At 43.2% G+C, this 19,849-nt stretch overlaps 1 protein-coding gene across 6 annotated transcripts in view; it reads left to right on the plus strand.

The window, feature by feature from the left end:
* AMOT (angiomotin) overlaps positions 1–19,600 on the plus strand; it is a 68,917-nt gene extending 49,317 nt beyond the window's left edge. For all 6 annotated transcript variants that reach the window (XM_074600569.1, XM_074600567.1, XM_074600571.1 and 3 more), the window contains 6 exons: positions 2,620–2,769; positions 4,543–4,733; positions 6,984–7,106; positions 7,784–8,016; positions 8,850–9,074; positions 10,115–19,600. In XM_074600569.1, the coding sequence (XP_074456670.1) occupies positions 2,620–2,769; positions 4,543–4,733; positions 6,984–7,106; positions 7,784–8,016; positions 8,850–9,074; positions 10,115–10,215 (1,023 nt within the window). In that variant the 3' untranslated portion in view covers positions 10,216–19,600. The remainder of the gene's footprint in view (positions 1–2,619; positions 2,770–4,542; positions 4,734–6,983; positions 7,107–7,783; positions 8,017–8,849; positions 9,075–10,114) is intronic.
* The last annotated feature ends 249 nt before the right edge of the window (positions 19,601–19,849 follow it).

Raw genomic sequence — 19,849 nt, forward strand, 5'->3', positions numbered from 1 at the left:
CAAAAACTATAAATGATTTGAGAGATTCCTGCAGTAATTCTGTTTTTAAGCCGTTAAAAAAATTGCACACAGAAACCCCAAATTTTCTAACATTCCTAATTTTTTCTGATGCTGGAAGATGAAGTGTATTTTGTGAAGGGGAAAAAAAAAGTTGTCTTTATGAAAAGCCACTGAACACGCCGTGCCTGTACTTTAGGTCTGGTGCATGGGTTAGGCATGTGCAGGCAGTGCTGGTAAGTTGGGCAACACCTCGTGTTGCAACGTTTCACCTGCAGGTTCGGCTGATGGGAGCACTTTCAAAGTGAACGTTTCAGTGGAATTTCTGTGTCCTAATTCTTTTTTGGCTGGGCTCTTGGTATTCTTTGAATGCAGGCCAAAACGCTAATCCGCACATACGCACACTCAGGTTTATTAATTATGAAACTAGTAAAATGTTGTCAGTGGCTGCTTTTGCAAGGAGAATTTTACCTGTGTGTTAAAAAACTTTTCAGAAATGTAAATGCTTTGTGGTAGGTAATAAGAGATCTAGTGTCCATCCTTCTTTCCTTAATTTTTTATACAGAAGAGTGAGGGAGGAGAGCTGATTTTGAAGAGATGATTATTCAGCCAGATGCATGGTATTTTGCTGCTCTTGAGTTTATTAGGTTGTTCCTTACTCTTGCCCAGGTCAGTAAGCTCTTATGCAAAACCAAGATACGGGGTGCTCTCCATTTCTAGGTTCTGCTGCTGACTCATAGTTTATCATTTTTGGCTACTTACATAACTACTATGAGTTGCTGTTAATCTAAATATAAAACTAGTGCATTAATCTACACTTTATTGGAGTCTGAGAAAGCTTAAATCAGTGTTATTAAGCACTATAATCTGGAATAAAAAGATCTATTAAGTATAACCTTTTTATTGATTTTCTGCAGAGCTGCAGTGGAATATTAAGTTGTATTAAAATGTTCTTATCCCTCCCATTCCAAACAAGCTTGAAATCTTGAGCAATCAAAGAATAAAAATACCTTTCTACTGTACATGCACTGGTGGGAGGGCCTTTGGCTGGATTACTCACTACTTATTGTAACTTTTATTATAACATACTTGTTTAGGGAAAATCCTCTAGGGCAGCAACATTCACGCTGCGAGATTAGATGCCTGCTGACTTTGTGAGGAGAAGAAAAGGATACCATGTCTGGGATAAATAGCGTTTGGAGATTTTTCTTTCTGCCATTCATATTGCAGTCTCTGGATTGCCTCAAAGAACCGGAGTGTGAAAAGGGAAAATTTTGAAGAAACACATGATAAGACCTTTTCAGAAGGAAGATGCGATGTAAGAACAGCTCATGTTGTTCAGATCAAAGCCCAGCAAGCCTAGTATCCTGTCTCCGCTGAAACCTACAGCAGATTCCTAGGGAACATGATCAGAACGGGGCCAACAAACAGCAATACTTTCCCAGAATACTTTCCGCTTCCAAGAAGGACTTCCTGAGCCAAAAGTGGTGTCTTTTGTCTTTGATATCCCTCAGTGTACTTTTCTTCCATGAAGCTGTAGAGTAGCTCTTTGAACTCGCACAAGGGAGTCTGTGTTTTGCGTTGTGGTGCTTCTCTAGACTTTGGCTCCGACTGTTGGGAAAAGTTGCCTCCTTCCTGCTATTTTTGTATTTCAGGGTCTGTGACAATCATGGCTAAAAAACCCATGCCCCAGATTTGCCGCAGAAGGCCGGCTAGTTGTCATTGTTACCCTTTTCCTTAACAGGAAATTATGTCCATAGGTGTGCAGTATTCTATGTATTAGAATAGAGCTGGGCTATGGGTGTATTTTATTCTGTTTTTTTATTTGTATTTTAGTTGGGTTTTTTTCTGCCTGAACTGTGGATTAACCTTGCTAAGACAGTTTCTGGGGGTCTCAGCGTGGTAGTTTTCATTGCTTATCGTGAGGCAGGATAGCAGCTGGGTTTGCAGGAGGAACGATGGAGGAGGATGGAAGGACTGGGGCAAGGAATGGAGCTGGACCTCTCAGGTCACACTGGGCCAAGAGATGAGTGGCCAGACTGCTAGAATAAACCTGGCTGCAGTGTGGAGAGAGCACAGCCCATGTAGAGTGTCCGCTTTGATCCTATTTATTATTTTATTGTTACGGGACTGGAATAGGATCCTGCAGTTTTTGATTCACTTTCTGCTTAATCTCATAAAAACACCACCAGCAATTTTCAATACTGTACTGAAAAGCGTTTCCACCGTGTGGACCAGCTGTAATCTGTGTCTTTGCTACAGTTACCTTGGTAACATATGTCAGGTCACTTAAATGCTCTCTATTATGAACCCAGATGCCCTTTCTAGCCCATCGCTGCTCTCAGCCATTTGCAACAGATAATTACCTCAGTTTCCCCATCATTACCATGGGGTTGCTGAGGACAAAAAGAACAAATATACCTCGCAGGAAAGCAGAGAAGGGAAAGATCTGCAACACCCCAAGTGTGAGTCCAGAGTTGAAGTCTGAGGCACGCTGGCAGCAGTCATCTGGACATGTTATCCCTGCTGGTGTTTCTGTGCTCTGCAATGTGTACAAAGCCAGAAGTTCACTCACTTGTTCTCATTATTGAACTTAGGTTGCATTTTCTTCCTTTGTTTCAGCTCAAAAAGAAGCAGGTCTATGTTGAGAAGGTGGAGAAGATGCAGCAGGCCTTGGTGCAGCTGCAGGCAGCGTGTGAGAAACGGGAACAGCTGGAACACAGGCTGCGGACCCGGCTGGAGAGAGAACTGGAATCTCTTCGGATGCAGCAGGTACCCACCATTTCCCTGTGTCATACTAGGTTTCTTGTAGGATTGTACACTATACCCTACACCATACATAAAAGAAGGGCAGTGTTTTTTTCTATCTTGTAAAATTAGCAAATTTTTCTTTTTGTGGCTAGAGTAATGGATTTGCTGACCATTGTATTGTTTTTACTTGATTTAGTTCTTCCATTCCAAACAGAAAATTTAGATAAGAGAGCAATAGGGGATCCATCACGTGACAAGATTGAGGCATAGCCACATAGCTAAATGGTATTCTATCTTTAAGTAACCCGGTTATATTTACTTTTATATTATTTTTAAAAATATTGTTCACAGTTTGAGATTTTATGTAAAATTCATTAACAACTGGCCTAAATAGGTGCCCTTCAAAAAACCTTTGCATTTAAGAAAAAGCAAAACCAAACCAGCAAAATCAATTCTATAAATGCAGTTGATGGAAATGAATGGGAGCTTCACGTAGAGTACGTTCTTACAATCGTAGCGTGAGTCTTTTTCAGTGAAAAGAATGAATGAGAAGTAGTGTTGTGCAGATGTGTTATGAATTGGATGCGAAGTTTTAGTTTTATTTCAACCTATGTCAAACACAGGTGAGCTGTCAAGTTTGTAAATTTTACTGGAAATAGGATGCAGGCCTGTGTTCTAAATCATGTTTAGTTTCAGGTTATGTTTATCCCCCAGCTTCCACCTCTGCATAGGAACTGATATTTATATCTTCCTTGTATTTTTGTATTGGGTTTAGTAGGAGTTGCAGTAATTTGATAAACTTTTCTGTGTTACCTTTGGAAGATTAGGTGCTCTGAACCCCACATTTTTTGACATTGAGTCTGAGTCAACACAAAAAAATTGCTTTCTTGTTATGGTTAAGAATTCTGAGCTGAACATAAAATAGCTTGTCTGCCCCATTTATTTTCTTTTAAACTATTTTTTTTTTTATTTTTAAATCAAATATCCTGCCAACTACGTATGGTAAGATGTCCATATAAAACTGTATTTTATCTGTTGAACTATTAGCTCAGCAAATCTCCACTCTTTCTTGGTTTGGAAGGGAACACTGCCCATCTTCCAAATCTTGTTTTAGAACTGAATTATTTTTGATCCCCAGCTACTTAATCTGCAGGTATACACTGATTTAATAACCAAATCCTTTAAAAATATTTTGGATGTATTTTTTTAAAAGGTGTGATAACTCTTGTATACTTGTTACTGTTTTGCTGGAACGGTGTTGGAAGTAAGTCTGTGTTACTCTAGGTATTACGGATGGGCTGTAGGCATCAGACCTGAGTAGCCTGATCCAAGCTCTCAGACACACATGTGGGGCTTTGCCCATGGAAAAAGGCCTTAGGGAGGAGTATTTTCCATCTTGGGTATTTGCTTGTTAGTATTGACCAGCTCTGGAATGGCACCAGGAAGCACTCTAGCATGGGTGCTGTGAGTTAAGCTGTCTGTCTTAGGAGCAGTGCTTGGCGTTTTACGACTTTTGGGCTTCAACACTTAGAAAATAGAAGGAGGCTTTCTTGCATTATATGAGCTTGCTTCCTGGTTTTGACAGAGGGAAGCTGAAGTGCCCCCGCAGATGTTTCAGATTAAGCTCTAAAGGAGACCATTACCATCACGTAGTCTGCCCAACATGGCATAGGCTGTTGCATTTCACCTGGGGGAGGTGTCTTGTGTCCAGCCAGCCTCTGTCCTTCAGATAAAAAGCAAAGAAGCCAACCCTGAGTCTTACAATTTTTATTTTTTTTTTCTTTTGGAAATCAGCGTCAGGGTACATCTCAGACTGCCAATGTCTCGGAGTACAATGCCACGGCGCTTATGGAACTCCTGCGAGAGAAGGAAGAAAGGATTCTTGCTCTGGAAGCTGACATGACCAAATGGGAACAGAAATACCTGGAGGAGAGTGTGATGAGACAGTTTGCTTTGGATGCAGCTGCAACTGTGGCTGCTCAGAGGTAAATGAGACTTTTCATAGTACAGGGATTATTTTCTTTTTCCAGTTGAATGTCGTATTTCCCACCAAGGAATGTTGTCATACCACCCTCCCATGATACCTCTCCTTGTGGTCTGAACGGTTTCTCAGACTTCTGCATGCAAGTGGAGCTTGGCTGCTTTTCCTGGGAGCTGTGCAATTGCCAACAATTAGAAACTTTTTTCCAGGGGAAGATTCCCCCACATACAGGGGCCATTTTCCATGGTAGAATTGTTCTGAGCCATTCCTAGAAGCTGTTGATTCAAAACTGGGTGTATGAGGAGTGTGGCGGGTTTTTTATTATTTTTTTAAACAGGAATCAGTACTTGCTGAACTCATGTGAGGTGGGCTAAGCTTGGTGATTCACATCTTTCACCCTGAATGGCTTACTTGTTCTCCAGAATGTTTTTGCAAATTACTTTGTGGTATTGTCCTCAACATTGTTATTAACCAGAAACATCTACTAGGAAATTCTGCTAAAAACATTCTGCTGTGTATGGAGAGCACTGCTTGTGGGGGTGGGAAGGGAAGGGTGTCTGAAATTTGGTAACAAGCTCACATACCAAGACAACTGTACAGAAACACTTATTATGGCTGTAAATTGGCCCAAGTGCCTCAGCTAGTTGGTAAACAAAAGCTGTTATTGGAGTGCAGCTCTTCAGTGTTAGGTATTGCTTACATATAATTTCATTGCTCACTAGTTTCTGGTTCTCGATGGCAGATTTTATTTTAGATTGTTTCATGAACCAGATTCAAATAGGGATGTTATCGCAGCTGGCTTCCTAGCTTGTAAGGGCATACTAGAATTACAGGGGTAAAGTTGCAGATCTGCTGTGTTAGCGTTTAAAGACTTATCTTATCTCACTGCAGAAGCAGGCTGTTATTTTAGGGCATTGATGCTTCTTGTGCACTGTTTTCCGCCTCCCCAGAGGTTCTCTAAAGGCTCTTGCTACTGCTTGTCCTTAGAGGCCGTGGTATATTTTCAGCATGCGCTGATAAGTAGGGGTCTGGTCTATTGTTTCTCATGGAATGAGAGGGGATGTGTTAGGCCTGTTCAGGTTTTATTAAATGAACAAGAATGTCTTCCACTCAGGAAAGAGCCAACCCCTGTTTTTTCCATTTTCTTCTATTTCTACCCTAAAAGAGGGTATTCCATTAGTGTCAATACTTCTGCAAGTTTATATGCAGTTGGCACCTATAATATCTCCTTCAAAAATAGAGGCTGTGAGGGATTTCACTAATTTTAGTGACCACCTCATCTACACTGTGCACATTTTTTTTTCCCTTTTCTTTGATAGTGGAAAATATCATCCCTTAGGAAGTTGAGGTTGCAGGAAGGATACTTGACAGCACAGGCAGGAATCTGGGTCAGGTTAAGTTTCTTTGATAAATGACCTTCTTACGCCCTTCATGTTGGTGATTTGCTGTTCCTGATCTGAACTTTTGCAGAGTTAAAGGTACATTTACGAGACAGTTCTTAGACTTGCTGGGTCTGAGAGAACAGATTTCTTACTACAAAAAATTGGAGCTCTTGGTAACTCCTAATTTTTGGTGTGTTTGTTTTTTTCTAATTATGTTAATGCATAGCTAAGTCAGTAACATGCTCTTAATGAGTCACAAAAGTGATATGGAGTGTAGCACAGCAACTTTGTTCTGACTGAACAGCAACAAGTAGAACGAAATACTATGTTCTACTTAGTGGAGTGAACAGCTATCACGGTGTTAACATCAGGCACTATATGGAGTCAGTCTAAAACTGTTTTCAGCCCATTCCCAAGTTTTTTGGACAAAGCTACCTAGGATTGTTTAAGAAACTTTTATGCCTCGTTCCCTTTGATACTGTTCCTTCTATGATACTGTTGGAAGGGGAAAAAGCTTTACATCTGATGCGAAGTTTGCGCTGTTTTAATTGAAGAAGGGTGCATAGTGTTCTATACCATCCTTCCCTCTCCTCATGTTTTTGGATTTTACCTCATTGATCAGTTCACAATAGTGCAGTGAATTGACTGGCCTGCGATGGACAGTAGATTGACTACTGTTGTAATTACTTGCCTATTTTTGTAATCCTTCTTTCATTAGGACTGGGAGTTGGATTTTTGGAAGATACAGAGCCACTCTAAACTCAAAAAAAGTGGATATTCTTGTTTGTTACTTTTGAGCAAAAATTCTGTTCTGCTAGGAGGAAAGCAGCAAACTTAGCTTGTCCTTCATCTGCTCTCCTGCTTGTTCTCAGGGACACAACAGTGATCAGCCACTCGCCTAACCCTAGCTATGACACCTCGCTGGAAGCTCGCATTCAGAAGGAGGAGGAAGAGATCCTGCTTGCCAACAGGAGGTGTCTCGACATGGAGGGAAGGTAAAATGCAATTTGGTCCTCTCTGGCTTCTTTAGGACAAGGACTTTAAATTAGTTGTCTGGGTAGATGCCTCAGAACCAGAAATTCTTGTGTCTTCACCAATAGCAACGATGTAGTATGCCAGACACTCATTTGGCCAAGGAGGTATCTACATAGCAATCCAAAACCTGTCTTGATACTGAGGACTAATGCAAAAAAAGTCATCTTAGATTTTTTTGCATCTAGCTTGTTCCTCTTCTCTCTTCAGGGCATTTTCATCAGACCCCAGGCTCCAGCCACCACTTAACAGTCTTACAGAACTGTTTTGCCTGGGGTTAGGTCCAGTGCAGACTGCCCGAAGTTAATCCTCCTCTTCCTGTTGGTTTCATGTCCTGTCCATAACTCTCAACTTTGTGTCAAAGCCCCTTCCATGGCTGTTTAGAGCAGCTTCCAGTAGCCAAAGGTGGGTGCGTATCTCAGTACTGCGCTCTCATGCAGGTGTACAGGAAGTCTCATGCATTATCGGCTCTGGTGGGCTAGTGAGCAGCCAGTGTTCAGGGCAATAAGCTCACTGGCGTCCTCTCTCTGCCTCCCCAAATGCCTAAGGGAGTCCTAGTCACAGCTCTGGGGGCACTGAGGCCTCAGTCCAAGGAGACAGGAGTACAAGTAAAATATTCTTCTTTGTACTTTTCAAAAAGGATCAAGACTCTGCACGCTCAGATCATTGAGAAGGATGCCATGATCAAAGTCCTGCAGCAGCGCTCCCGGAAGGAGCCTGGTAAGACAGACCAGCTCTCCTCAATGAGACCTGCCAAGTCGCTGATGTCAATATCGAACGCTGGCTCGGGCTTGCTGTCCCACTCGTCAACACTGAGCAGCACTCCCATCCTGGAGGAGAAGAGAGAGGACAAGAGCTGGAAAGGCAGCTTAGGTAACTTTTAAATAACAGTGGCAGTTCAGATACGTGAGTCACTGCTTAGAGGGGAGGCAGGAGCAGCAGAAGGAAGGTGGTGTGTTGGACAGAGAGATCAGTTGGCCTGGCATGCAGTAAAGCTGACTGCAGGCAAGATGGAACACATTTGGAACAATTGTGTGTTTTAATCACTTTTGGGAAATAGTGACTTCTGATGTCCAGGCTTTGTCATTAAAATATGTAAGCCCTTATTCCCAATTTGGTACCTGATTTTAGGGATGTTTGAAATCTAGCTTTTTCTTTCAGCTGAGTTGTTAAAGCTGTCTGAAGGGGTACAGTCTCCTCGAATAGGAGCAGAGATACTGATCAGGATTGTTATCCTGTAGTGTTGTGCCTGCACTAACATGACTTTTGTCTAGAATGGCTCAACACCATTGTTCGGAGAAAATGAGCTGTAACAGAGCAAATCTTAGGTGATTTATTTTTTCTGGGGGTAGTTAAGCCTAAAGGCCCTCCCTGTGAGACTAGACCTGAAATGTAAATGAGAATCTGTGGCAGCTGATTTCAGGGTGTGCAGATTTACCCTGCCATAGATGGGCCACTGCTTAGAGACAGGGAAGTAAGGTGTTAGTGCCCACTTGCGTATCTTTGCATGCAGCAACATGAGGATACTGCCATTCTTCATGTACTTCAGCATCCAGTGGTGAAGGGTGCAATAGAAAGGTAAATTAGTGCTGGCTGATGAAGCACGGAGCACTTTCCTGATCCTAGAGCAAATACCAGAGAGGAGTGCAGAACTATACTAGTTAGTTTTCTTGGATTGTGAAATTTCCTTCCCTTTTTCCACAAAGGTGTTCTGCTGGGAACAGAATATCGCTCCGAATCCATTCCCTCCACCCCCTCTCCTGTCCTTCCTTCCACACCGCTGCTGTCAGCCCACTCAAAAACAGGCAGCAGAGACTGCAGCACCCAGACTGACCGGGGGAACGAGCAGAGCAAAACTGCACCTTCCACTGCAGCTCCCACACCAGGACGACTCCCCGGTACCAGCCTGGCCTACAGCGCGGACAAAACAGGTAACAAAGCTCAGGTGCTCTCCCAGAGGGGTCCCTGCCACTGACTCGCCGTCAGTTCTGCTCTGTGGGACAGGCCCTGCCATCCCTTTTTCCATTCAGGAAAACTGGGTTTACTTTTTGTGAGGACAGATGGGTTTCAGAGGCAAGCTTGACAATGTTCTGAGGGGTCTCAAATGCTCCAAAGGGAAAAAAAGCCGTAAGAGTGGTAGCATAAGCATGGACACACTGGGTAGAGAGGTATAACGAGATTTAAGAATTGGAGTAGGTATATACAAAATCCAGGACAGTCTCTGAGTCAGTGTCTACCCTGAATTGCGAGTAGCACACAGGGTTTAAACAGCATATGAAAATGGGCTGCAGAAACGGGCCATTGCGTTTTAGTAGGTATTCAGAGCAAAGTGGACCTCAGACAAGAGGGAGGGAGAAGAAGGAAAGTTAACTATCGTGATAAAGCTGTCTTGTTATTGTAGTGTCTCAGTCGCAGGACCGACTTCAGTGTTGGCACAAGTAGATCCAGTTGACAGTGACTGTCACAGAAGCTGAATTTACTTCCCACAGAGCTCTGAGCTGGCAAGAGCTGCTCATTTTCCAGACCACTCTGCCAAATCAATGCAGATTACACAACCTTGCCTCTTCTACTTACAGACACATTACAATTATGTTGTTCTTTATGGAAGAGTGAATTTGGCTGGTCTGCTGTGCATCTTGCCCGTGCTATGCTATTTAATGGGTATCGAGGGAGACAGGGGAACAGGTTTTGTGGTGGAAGTCTACACTGACTACGTTGGTTTAAATGCAGTCGCTCCAGTTTTATATGCCCTTGCGTATCAGTGGGAGATACCCAAAGGGAATTTGATAAAATATCTTTATTTGTCTGGCTACATACCTGAAGAATTGAATTTTTTAAAATGAAATAAGGAGTCGTTAGCTCTCTTTTGGCCAATGACAGAAGATGACTTTTAAAATGTTAATGTAATTTTTCTAACCCCATTGAAGTTACAGCTTTGATTGTCTGTCTCTTGTTTTTCCTCATCACGTAGATGGGCCACTCTTCCACTCCAGCACTCTTGAAAGAAAAGCCCCTGTTCAGACCATGGGGCAGGACCTCCCAGATGGAGAGATGGTAGAATACCTCATCTGAAAGGCTGTACCAGGATCTGAGCTGGGATACAGTAGCAAGAAATTTTTAAAAGACATTTTTATTGGGAAAAAATTGTAGTACCTGAGTAATAAAAGAACACTCAGCTGTTTGCTCTTGTATATTATGTCTCAGAAGTATGGACAGGTTAATTTATAATTTGTTCTAAATTATAAAAACCCGTAACACTTGTTCTTTGAAAGTTTCCCCCTTTATTTTTAAATACTGGATCTGGTAACATCTGGAGAAAAAACAAGAACTTAGGTGCACTATGTCTGGTATTTCATTTCAGTATTTTTGCAGTCTCTTAAACAGAAGTACCTACTCTCACAGCTGTTGGTTTAATGTCTAGCTTGAATGCAGTAAGATGGGCATAATGGGCTTATAACGATCAGCACCAGGGACTTAGTTGTGAGCATCACTTAATGGTTTTAGAATACAGGTGTCCTGAGAAGCTATAAATTTGAGCTGGGATCAAGGGAAATTTCTCTTTACACTTTCTCTTTACACTCAATGTAAGAACTCAGAATAGGTATTTCACATTCATAGGCTGTAAAGATTTCCATGTTCAGCGTGGTAGCATTTATTTTTTTTTTTAACTTCTCAAATTGTCTTATTTCTTTATTAAAAAAAAAATTACTCCGGTGATTAATGTTGCATTTCACATTTTTAGTTTCATTGAAAGATTTGCCACACTTTTATACTTAAGTACTTTTTCAATAATTTATACAGTGGATAGTAAATAATATATTGTGTTCATGTTTTACGTAAATTAAAAAAGGAGAGTTTACAGGCTCAGTCTTGATCTGTTAGATCAGATTTCTGCCATTGTAATTCCATTGGATTTAGTGGAACTACTCCAAATTTACCATAGTGCAAGTGGCAAGCCCTGTTGCTTTTCAGTGTTAGCAACTTAATCTACTGCATCTGTGGAGATCTTTCTCCATAGCAGATTTTTCTATATTTCAGATGCCTGTCTACTTTGTATGTCCCTCCCTCTCGGAGATACTAGATTCTTTTTGATACAGCAAAGCCTCAGAAATAGAGCTTTAAAGAGGAGCTTTGTGTAAATTTTCAGATGGCAAATTCTCTCCTTCCAAAATATTCTTTTTCTTCATCGAACTGGGGAGAGCAGCTTAAAGACAGTTCCAGAGGCATTACAGAAGAAAGTTACACATTTAAGGCATTAGGTTCGCTTTTGGGAACTAGCACAGATGCAGCGATGCTTTGGCTGCAGATGCTATAGGGAGATATTAAGACCAATAGAAGTAAATGAGTGGGGGTTTTTTTTGTTACTGTTTTTGCATTTTATTAAAACACTTTAATATTCATTTCTGCTAAAAACTACTTTTTTTTTTTTACTTGAATGTTAAAACACTTAATTAGGCAATGGTCGCACATTGGGAACCTGGCTAGTCTCAACTTTCTTTGCAGCATTAGAGTAGCCAGTTTTTCATTTCAGTTCATTTCACCCCAGAAATAAGGAAAATCAGCAATTAATCATTGAACAGTTAGCGAATATCCTCAGTTCCTACTTAGTTGACACTACTAATACGGTGTCCAATTGAAATGGCCTTACCAGATCAACAGATAGAACATGAATCTCCCAATGGAGGGTTGGGAGGTGAAAGGACGTGCCTTCTGTCTGCTGCACGGGTGAGTTAGCGGTGCCTGATGATCAGCAGTGAGTTGGATGCTGCTTGTCTTCTAGTGATCATCACTTAAAAAACAAGGAAAACACTTCCCATCATTTCTAACAGATTTGCTGCTTGTTAGTGTTCTTCAGGCTGTACTCCTAGACCCACAGAAGTTAGAGATGGCAAAATGCATTTGGTAAGATATGAACTAAGTCTAAATAGCCTGGCTTTACCAGTGACTGCTCTAACAGGCAGCACAAACTCCCTTCTATCACCACTACTTTAGACACTTCAGAGCCAGCTCTTTAAGGCTTTGACTGTCTCTGCCGTATGGGACAATGTCTTTCTGGACAGTGCGATAGACCTTGCCTAAGTGTATTCTAATAATCTGTCTGAATTAGTTCTCCACCCTTTTCTGGACTTAACTGTTCACAGCCTCTTCGTTCTCATCTCTGAGAATGTCTTACATTTATTTCTGTTGGCTTAATTCCAGCCCATTATATGAAGTAATGCCCACTCTGGGTGATTTGAAGTGATTTCTCCTCCTCCTCCACAGTTGAAAATGCAGGAGAAGCTTTTCTCATTAGCTCAAGGTGTCAATCTTTCTGCCATTTCAACATAATTTTCTGGATTATATTTTGTGGTTTGAGCTTAGATTGCACAATAAGGGAGATCAAATGCCACTGAGTGTCTGTATGAGAGAGGGGGAGAGATTTTTGAGTGCTTTTCTGTTCTTCTAAAGTCAGGAAAAATTATATTCCACCTTTACAAGTACTTCTCAGCAGTACAAAAGAAGTTTTGCAACTGTAGGGCTCTAGGTAAACAGTTCCGACTCACTTGATTCACATTAATTCTAAGATGTCTAGGAAAATTTGCATCCTTTGCAGATAAAAGCTGTTTTAGAAAACTGATTTTCCCCAATTGATATTGGGGGATTGGTATCCTCCTTGCAGCTTATTGTTTTCAAACTGAATGCCTCTGTAATCTATTTTTACAAAGAAAAAAGGACATAATAGCTCTCTATGAATAAAATACAGATTATGGACAGCAAATGTCTTCTCCAAAAATGGAAGCCAGGCAGTCTCTGACAGTCCGAGGCATCAGGATTGCAGGAGCCTTAGCAGTTCTGTGCCCATGGAAGTAAATTTGGAAGAAGATGGCGCAGTTTAAGGTCAGATTCTTTGCCCTATTTTGTAGTTTTGTTTTTTTCCAAAAGCAAAACCCCCAAAACTTTTGACATGGAAGTTTGAGGTCATCTTCCCATGCTGACAAACTAGGAGCCATCAGGAATGTATTCTTTTCCTTGAGCTTCCTCAGAGCCATCCTGATGTGAATGTAAAAGAGCTGCTTGCTTTGAGGAAGATGTGTACTATAGTCTTCAGTCTCTCTGTACAGATTTTTATTTTGTTTTTAAACAAACTGCTTTAAGAAGACAAACTGCACACCTAGTTCCTTTTCCTTCTGTAGAGCTTATTTCTAGTAGAACGTGATTTTTTAACACAATGATCGCAATGACCTTCTTTGCAAACCAAAATTTTAGACTAAGAGTTTTTCTTAAACTCGGGTATTAGAAGCAGAATTGTAGCTTTTATAAAGAAAGCCACATATTCTTCTTTGTAGAGCGAAACCAGAAAATGAAGTTTAGTTATTTTTCCTCTTTCCTTTCACTGCTTACAGAATGGCCAAACTCACAAGTCCTTCCCTTGAGCAGTTCCTTTGGGATTTGATGGCTCAGGGAACTGCCTGAGATCTAGAGGCCTTTGTTCCCGTCTGGCCTGATGTCATTCTGAACTTCAAATAGCTCCTACCTGGCAGCTCTCGTGGGGTCTAGAGCAGCAGTTTTCTGTGGTCTGAGGACTCATGGGGATCTGTGAGCTGCTCCTCAGGAGTCTGCAAAGGGTGGCCAAGGTCAGCAAGTAGTGTCTGGGGCTGAAATTCTTCATCTGTGGTCCCTGCCTCTGTTGTCAAGTTTGTGGAGTGAGAGGCTGAAAACTGGCATTAGCTTTGCTTCGTTTTTGAGGCTGCCTGAGTGAGGGGACTTGCAGAGTTTGAGGCCAGAACCATTTCCAAGGACACCTCCTGCTCCAGGAGCCCACACCGATGACCAGCGGTGCGTGAGACGTGTAACAACCGCATCCCATGAGCCGTGACGCCCGTACAGTGAATCCCGACAACCGCATCCAGACAATGCACTTTTTTCCGTTGCTTATAAAATGGTGGCAACATAATCTCCATGCAGTCAGGACAAGCAAAACCCCAGGGGTAATTCGGCTTTCCCTCCCTCCCCACGAGGGCTGGCACAGGTTAGCCCGGGATTCACTGTGCTGCTTCACGCCGCGGCCGATGGTTTTGCTCCGTGATAGGGGTGGGGGGCTGTGGGGTGGGGGGGTGTCTCTTTTCATGTATTTGTATAGGAACTCTTTTTTAAAAGCTAGCATTTTTATGTCTAGAAAGTAAAAAAGACATTGTAAAATGTAATTGTACTGTATTTATGAAGAAAATACATTTCTTTTCAAAAAGATCTTCCTCTAAGTTGGTTTTAGAGTCTGACTTCCAACAACATCATCTCATAGAATAGAATCTTCATGGTTGGAAAGGACCTTTGAGATCATCGAGTCCAACCATACATACAACAACAACCATCTCATAGGCTTTCAGAAGTGGAAACCCCTCTGGTTTGCATTGTGCTGTGCAGCCATACCATGCTGCGCTCAACTATTCAGATTTAAGAAAAAGCCGACTCTCTGCCCTCCTAAATCGAGCAGAACCTCTGTGGCTCCGAGTTCTGAAGTATTTGAATACTTGATTTTGTTCAGCTCGGGCTCCGCTCAGGATGAGAAGTGGAGATGCTGGAATAACTGGAGAGCAGTCTGGAGCGATGTCAGTTCCAAGGCTTGCCTGCGTGCAGCGCTGGGAAATAGCTGCCCTTCAGCTGTGGCTGTGGAGCAGGGCTCGCCCTGACAGAGGCGTCGCTCAGGACTCCCGTCCTGTCATTTAGGTCTTTTCCACTTGTGGAGGAGGAGCTGTCTACAGGAGGAGCTCTCTAGAGGAGGCGGCAAATGGCTTCAACCCAGTTTCCCTTTCAGCAGGGTTGTGGTCTGAAAAGCGAGAAAGAAGTGACCAGTTAGCTGCTTCCTCTTTAGGATCCAAAATATCAAAGCATAAATTAAAATACTAAAATTTTGCCATTTCACAACCTTAGAAAATGTGTCAAGAGAATGATCTTTTCTATATAAATCTACATTGAAGTGAATCACGTGGATTATTTTTTCCTCCTTATTTAAGCCGTCAACTTTATTTTGTAATTTGTGACCGAGCTGTTTTGTAATTCAGCTGTTGAAACAGCCCTAAAGTCTTTGAAAATTATGGCAGCTTTAATTCCAGGAAAGAAAACAAAAAAGTAAGTGTAAATATGCATTAAGAGATCTTGTAAATGTCTATCATTATGTCTGTAGTTAGCTATAAAAGTATTTTGTGTGTTTTTAAAGAATTGACCCTGTGTTTTCAATTTTTTCCACTGATTTGCTTGCTTTTCAGTAAATTTTCTGAGTATGAAAACCTTATTGATTATAAAACAAAACCAGTCTTCACCTCATCTAGTCCTCACTGCTGCTTGGCCTCTGTCTTTAGGTTTTCAGCTCCTAATTGGAGATTTTTCAGGATAAAATAGTCATTCGAGTCTCCTCCCTTAAGCATCACTTGTTATTTTTCCTCTGGCCAGCGCTGCAGCTGCACACAACTCCGCATGCTTTCACGCCTTTTTAATAATCAGATGGACGACACTTGCTTACCGTCACTTTGAGCTGTGGTGACTGTGCCAGTCGTCTTTGACAGCTGGACTGTTTTTCAGGTGTTTAAGGGTAACAGCACGTGAGTAACCTGCGGTCATGTGAGTACTTTCTACATCGCTGTCTTCAATAGACCAATGTGCTTTTTGTTCATATATTTTTGGTGCTTTTCATTGCTTCCAGTTTATCTCTCCTCCCTTGTCATTCTGGCAGAGGGAGGGAGAGGGGATTACTGGGAAGCTGGTAGAAAGGGGTCGGCCTTGATGCATTTTTCACTGTTGACTTTTGAATTTGATCTTAACATAGTTGTCGCCTCCCCTGGTTGCCAGCACTGTAATAAATACCAGCTTGACAAATCTGGGGGCCAGTGGTCAGTTTAGCACATACATCCCCTACGCCTTCAGGCCTTTTGATGTTGTTTCTATAAATCTCTCTGGCATGCCAGAGTAGAAACAACACGACCAAAAAAAAAACTCCAGCCAGACAAAAAAAAAGCTACAGAAGCTTGCTAATAGCTGGCTTTATTTAACAAAACAACTGTGGCCCATCTGCAAACGGGTGTGAGGGGAGGGTTTGGACATTTCACAACACCCCTGTTAGCACGAGGGCCGGGCAGGACGGCTGAAGGAGGACACCAATGGAAGACAGCCTGCGAAGATCCGACCGTGACTCCACGAGGAGCAGCGAGAAGCCACGCAGGGATAGTTTGGGTTTTCATGTCCCCTTACCTTTCCTGGAAGCGTGTTGACCAACCCGCTCGGACGTACCCATCTCCCAGAGGCTGTCCCTTCCAGGTGGCCACTCTGCTGGATGCATGTGTCAGACATGTGCGTGGTAAAGACACCTCCTTCAGTCCCGTCTCCTGCTCCTCAGCCTGACAAGATTTGGGGCTTGAAAGTGGGGAAAAAGATTAAAAGGTTGTTTGGTTTAGGGTTTGGGTTTTTTTCCTCAATTGGCTCAGCCTTTAAATGAAAGAGCCCCTTTGCTCCAAAGCCTTGCTGAGTAAAACTGCGGTAGTGCTCAGCTGTTTCCCTGGCAGTCCCACTGCTCCCAGGGCTGCTGGAAGGGACTTAGAAGCTAAAACAGGTCCCAAATATTGTACTACTGCTAGGTGTGTTATTTTATTTGTTGCAAAACATTGCCTATCATTGCTTTTAAATAGCTATGAAGAAAAGCAAAATTCCATAACGCAGGACCTTTCTGGAGACAGCTTTCTGCCTCCCCTTCCCGCTCCCCAAGGCAACCAAAATTTGAGGATTTTATATGTTTTGGAACATTTCTCTTGAGTTTTGTAAGAAAGAGTAATATAAAATGGCAGCAGAAGACTGGCCTCGTAAAGGTGCCTTTAAAGTGATATTTACATAGTGACATGTTTGAATGAGATAATCTTCACTTTGCATTTTGGAGGTGAACTTGGGAGGGAAATTTTCATTGATCCCTTGCCAAGAGGAGTACTAACCTTTTAAATATAAAGCCTTTATATATATATATGTACACATACATATAAACACATACAATGTATGAAAGCTGATGATTCTGAGAGCCTCATTGCACAAGATGAAATTCTCTTTTCATCCCTTGTCATTTTTTAAACATAAATGGTCAGTTTTGGAACTTTGTTATTTCTCTACTCTTCTGTTTTCTGATGCTACGTTTTGGAACTGAAAAATGATAAGAAAGAAACCCTCCCATCTGCAGCATTTCAGTTCTTTATTTCAGTCTTATTTCAGTATTTCACCAATGGGCCGAAGCACGAGAGGGCAGGCTAGGGCTTTGCCTCCTGCCAAAGAAGCACGTGGAGACAGGGCTATTGTGGCTATTCTTGCAGTGAGCACAACCTGGCTTCGTGCTGGCTGAGCTGTAGTGCCCCAAGCAAGGCACTGAGCAGCATGCAGCCTCTTGCCTCATTAGGTTTCAGAGTTAACAGGCCTCACCTAGGCTGCATTTGAGCTCTGCATCAGGCCTCCTGCAGCATTACTGCAAGCATCCAGCACAGACTGGGGCTGGACTGCTTCCATTTGTTTCTCATTTTGAAAGGCATCACATTCAGATCATGAGAGCTAGCATCAATTTTTATTAAATTACCCATTTTTGGAGGTTGGCAGGAGGAAGCCGCGTGCTGGGGCTGCCTGGGGCTGAGTCAGAGCCCTGCCAGCTGGCAATGATGCTGCACGGCAGCAACCCCAAAGGCACCCAGCCCTTTCTTCACCTCCAAACACCACGGGCTTTTTTTATTTCCTTTATTTGAAAGGTTTGGGGTTTTCTGTGACCATCTCGCAGGGAGAGGCTGTTCCCGATTTGGGGAGAGGAACGCTTCTGCCTATTTCCCTGCTTGCAAAAGCTCCCGGCGTGACTCCCAGCAGCTCCTGAGCTGTGTTTCTGCTCATTGCCTGTCCATCCCAGCCCAGACCCCAGCCCCAGCGCTGTCTGCAGCAGAAGGAAGAGGAAACCACAAGAATTTTCTTCCCGGAGCCAACCAGCATCAAAGGGGCAACCTCCGGCGAGGGCTGTGTGACCGCTGCGTCTGGCATCTTGTGTGCTCCGGGAATGCACCCCTTCAGCCCGTCCTGCTCAGGGAAAGCCTCTGGAAATGTGGTAGGTCAGTTGATGGGTTTTTTCCCAGGTAAACTTTCATCTTCATTCAACTCATTCCCATCCCTTTGCCTTCCCCACACAAAGCTGAGAGCAGTTGGGACCCTTTTATTGTCCTCAAGAGCTTCCCTAGAGGGAAGTATTTATCCTTTCGATTCGTCTCTGTGATTAAATCCTGAATCGATGGAAAGACCGCAGCGCTGAGCAAGTGCGAGGGAGCTGGTGTTCGAGCATCTCTGCTGCTTTCCAACCTGTGGCAACACATTCGGGGGCCGGTGGAGGCTGACGAGTCTCCTTCAGGAGGCTTAATCAGGCAGCGAAACAAAGACTTCCCAGCAGAAGTCATTTACAGAGCGCAGGATTATGGTTTACCCAGGCTTTGGTTTCTTTAAATGCTGAAGAGATCCAGGAATGTCACTTCTTGGGCGGGGGGGGAAGAGCAGTTTCTGCCCCACTGCACGTCCCGTCTCCCCAGCCAGGCGAGCCCCATGCCGGGACAGCCAAGAGGGCACCAGAGGCTCAGAAAAAGAGAAAACAGAAGGATTGGGAATTGCTTAATTAGAAACAGTTTTCTCCTTTAATGCTCCACAATTACTTTGAGGTCAGTAGAATTATTAGTATTATTAATCATTGAATTTCCAGAGAACTAAAGTTAATAGTAGCATAATTGGGGCATACCGTACAGCAGTAATTGCTAAGTGCCAGCAGGCAGCTAATTAAGTCTTCCAGCCCTTCTCTCTAGGCAGATCTTACTGCTTCTGAGTCTGCATCATGGATAACTCGGGTGCAGAGGGTTAAAAGTTGGGATAAACTCACTGGCAGCTGCAAAGGCTGAGGCTTTCAAGGACTCTGCCCACGTTTCCACCCCGACGATCACACCTCAGGCCACTTGCCTTCAGGTAGCCTCGGCGTGTGTCCCAAGGCACGCAAGGAAAAGTGCTTTCCTGTGTGAGGTCCTCCAGCTGGAGCTGGGACAAGGTGCTGATGTTTTGGTCCTGGACAGGCTGGAGAAAGCCTTTCTGTCCAGGTTTGCTGCTTCATGAGGTTGTTATCGCTCTATCTGCAGGGAGTGAAAGGGGATTTAGATAGTAAAGTATTGCCATGCTCTGTAGCGAGGAAGGTAAAAGGCACCTTCCAGTGATAAGGAGTGAAGCATGGGGGGTTGCAGGGTGCTGAAGTAAGGGATTTCCCAGTCCTTCATTTGAGGAGGGAGTTCCTTCTGGATTTGTTAACCCTCAGCAAGTCTCTTAGCAGCAGAGGAGAACCTCAGCCTCTTGAGGACCATCACCAGACCATCACCCAACCACAGCTGCTGCAGCCCAGCCCACCTTGGCCCTGGGATGGAGGGTCTCCTGGGCTGCTTCGGAGCCAAGAACTAAAAGAAAAGACAAAGAAGAATAGAAGAAAAGGTATATTCGCCAGTCCTGCCCTCCGACTGTGGCAAACCGGTGAGCTCAGGGTTAAGGTGTAGGGTGAGCACTCAGAGCCTGGGGCTTATGGAACAGACACTAAGGGCTTGGGAAGACACACCACGATTTCAACATCCTCCAGAGCAGCTTGTCCAGCTCTGGTCTACTCAATCACATGGAGACACCCTCTTCCTCCCACGGCCTGCTTTGC

The sequence above is a fragment of the Larus michahellis genome, chromosome 9, assembly GCF_964199755.1.
Source record: "Larus michahellis chromosome 9, bLarMic1.1, whole genome shotgun sequence".
Classification (NCBI taxonomy): domain Eukaryota; kingdom Metazoa; phylum Chordata; class Aves; order Charadriiformes; family Laridae; genus Larus; species Larus michahellis.